At 54.6% G+C, this 2884-nt stretch overlaps 1 protein-coding gene across 1 annotated transcript in view; it reads right to left on the minus strand.

The window, feature by feature from the left end:
- Positions 1 to 1936: 1936 nt before the first annotated feature.
- The window catches only part of VDBG_01960 (conserved hypothetical protein), a gene marked incomplete at both ends in the record, with an annotated part of 2228 nt that continues 1280 nt past the window's right edge, over positions 1937 to 2884 (minus strand). Inside the window, 2 exons of the mRNA XM_003007726.1 lie at positions 1937 to 1997; positions 2779 to 2840. Of these exons, the coding sequence (XP_003007772.1) occupies positions 1937 to 1997; positions 2779 to 2840 (123 nt within the window). The remainder of the gene's footprint in view (positions 1998 to 2778; positions 2841 to 2884) is intronic.

Below are 2884 nucleotides of genomic sequence, written 5' to 3' on the forward strand. Positions count from 1 at the left end.
CCCTGTCGTTCACCATTTAGCATGCCACATATCAACGTCTTACCTGCGTTAGTCTGTACCCGAGTGCCAACGTCCGTCCGCGGGCCAGATCGTCTGCATTAGCTGGCCTTGCTTGCATACCCCTCCGCTGCTTGAGCGGGACCAAAGACCTGACTACCCAACGCCAGAAACGTCCGCGCCCCCCCCCTCCCTCTTTACGATATCCAATCTACGCCCCTCCTCCCCTCCCTTTCCCCTCAACCCACGCATATACTCCATAGTCCGCCGTTACCAACTGCAGCCATTGAGCACGGACAAAGCCGATTAATTGGCTGTCAGTTGAAGCAAGAAAAGAGCGCGAACAAGAACTGATAATACCTCCGGCAAGGGTACCGCTGTTGCACCCGAAGCTGCAACGTCGTCTTAGTTCTAGAGGCTTTGCCCGCGCCGGCTCATCCTGCCCAACCCTGCCCTGCCCCTCACCATCCCGCGCGCGCCTTCTTGTACCTTCGGGAGGGGCGTTTAGGAGTGCTCAATCCTTTTGACCTACCGAACAGCTTTATTCCTTCGCAGCCCCTACACCGCCTGATGAAGGGGGGGTGTCAGCGGAAAGGCTTGGATCTGGAAAGTTGCATGCGCTTCATGTCACCTGTTCATCCGATACTTATGGCTGTGTTAAAGGGTACCTGCCCTCACAGTGTCGGATAGACATGTCCACTACAGTTCTTGTCTTGGCACTGGGCTGGTCGAAAGACCAATTTTGAACAACCCTGTCGTCAGTATACGTGTCGTTCTGTTGAGGCAGCAAGGAAGCACTGTCAAGTTGGCAGCCGAATCAAGTTGCGCGCGGGGACGGGACGGTTGGCATGCATGCGTGTTTGATTGTGTGTGTGTGTGTGTGTGTGTGTGTGTGTGTGTGTGTGTGTGTGTGTGTTTGTGTGTGGGCGAGAGTGTAGTCTGGACGCAAACAGAAGAAGAAAGCCTCTCCCTCCACTGCGCACCCGCGCTCGCCACGCGATGAACGGAGATGTTTCAACCCGTTCGCGGATCATAGAGTCCACGTCCAGCACAGACAAGATCCCAGGCGAAACCCAAAACGGCCTCCAAAGCATGGGCTATCTTTCTTTCACCCTCTACAAGACGAGTTTGGGTGGGTCCTGCGTGCGAAATTTGGGCAAATTTGACAGAGATCGCACGCTCGCTTTCCCGAGTTTCTTTGTTCTCGAGATGCTTGGCCTCATCCTGTCACCCCCCCAGCTGACCGGAACCGTAGCGTTGGTCGCGTCACCTCTGTTTTGGGTGGGATTTTTTCACTGTCTCTGTCTTTCTCTCCCCCTCTCTCGCCCACCTTTTCCACGCCCCTCGCGCTCGCGCGTCCCGAAGTTTCCAGCCAGCCGCCCACCAGGGTGCGCGGCGGCGCACCATCCTACCGGGTTTTGGGTACCGTACTTCGTTTCCCGTCTGGCGGGTTTCTGCCCACGCAGCGCCGGTGCATCCTGTGCCCCTCTCTCGTCTGGTGTCACCAGAGAAAACCCTCAGCGGGTACTCAGACCGAGGGCCGCGATACTTGATGCGAGTCTTGCTTGCCCCCCCCCTGTGCATACAGAAAAGAGCAGGTAGCATGTGCGCATATGGCAGCGAATGAATGCAATCTTCATCTTCTGCCAGAGAACCCAAAATAGAAGCGACGCCTCAAAGTCTATGATATATGTGCATGTTTGGGGCCACATTGCTGCCACCAGCAGCCAGGACAGAGTGGGGAAAGCTCCAATCTATGCCGTGTGTGTAGAAAATGGTGGTCTGGGTAGGTAGTCAACGAGAGTCCGTTCTTGTAGATCCAGCGCCACGTAATCTGCGGCGGCCCGGCTGCTTTGGTGTGTCAAGGACGTACGTGGGAAACAACTTCAACTTCCATTTTCAAGACTATCGACAGCCCAGCCTTTCCTCCCATTTCCTCCTACATGCGCCGGGCTTTGGTCCAGTCCAAGCAAGGACTGGTCTTCGGCACAGCTGCCTTCCTGCCATGTCTTTACACACGCGTAGCACCCATATTCGCTCACAAAGACAAGCCCGAAGACGACGACGTCAACGACAACAGCAACAACAAAAACGGACGGAAAAATCGCGAAGAAGCAAAACAAGTAATCCATTCGCAACAAACAAACCATTTGCCGTGAGGCAGGCCAATCTTAACCCATCCGTCCCCTTGGGGAAATGACTGCGAGAATAGCAATGCAAACAAGAGCCACTGCGCAAAACCAAGCCCAGCCGACAACACCCTGGCAACTCCGAGCAGCGGGGGAGAAACAAGATAGCTCTATCAAGGCAAAAACAAACCTCCTGCGAAACCGTGCTGACCTTTTAAGACAAGTCGAAATATGGGACAGAACGGCTCCGAGAGCACATTCGTTCGCTCCTGTCGAAGCCACAGACCCGATTTTGTGCCTCCGTTTGCCCCTCCACACTGTAGTGCCGGGGGACACAAACAATAAGAAATAAGATAGGGAAAACAAAGGGACGCGCACCTCCACCGAACCGAAGCCAAATAATACCTCCCCTCCTGCCGTATCGATGCTGCGCGGGCCCTAATACCAAATAAAATAAATGCAAATGAAAGAGAAGACTGCAGAGAAACTGGTGATCTTGACTGTACTGTTCGAACCAAAGGAGGTGCGTGCCTGACCAGCAGACCTTTTTCTTCTTCGCATACATGTCAACGGTGTGGGCCGATCCAATGCTCGTCCAGTCCGTCTACTCGTATGCTGCGGGGGCCAATGAAAACTCGTCAGCCATGCGTACCTGTCGTCCATCAGCGGCCTCGACCAGACCCGGGGGCGCGGTTGAGCCGCCCAAGCATGTTTCTGTCGATATCCGATGGGTTGTCCATCAGATTGTTCAAGCTCAT

Source organism: Verticillium alfalfae, genomic scaffold (assembly GCF_000150825.1).
Source record: "Verticillium alfalfae VaMs.102 supercont1.2 genomic scaffold, whole genome shotgun sequence".
Classification (NCBI taxonomy): domain Eukaryota; kingdom Fungi; phylum Ascomycota; class Sordariomycetes; order Glomerellales; family Plectosphaerellaceae; genus Verticillium; species Verticillium alfalfae.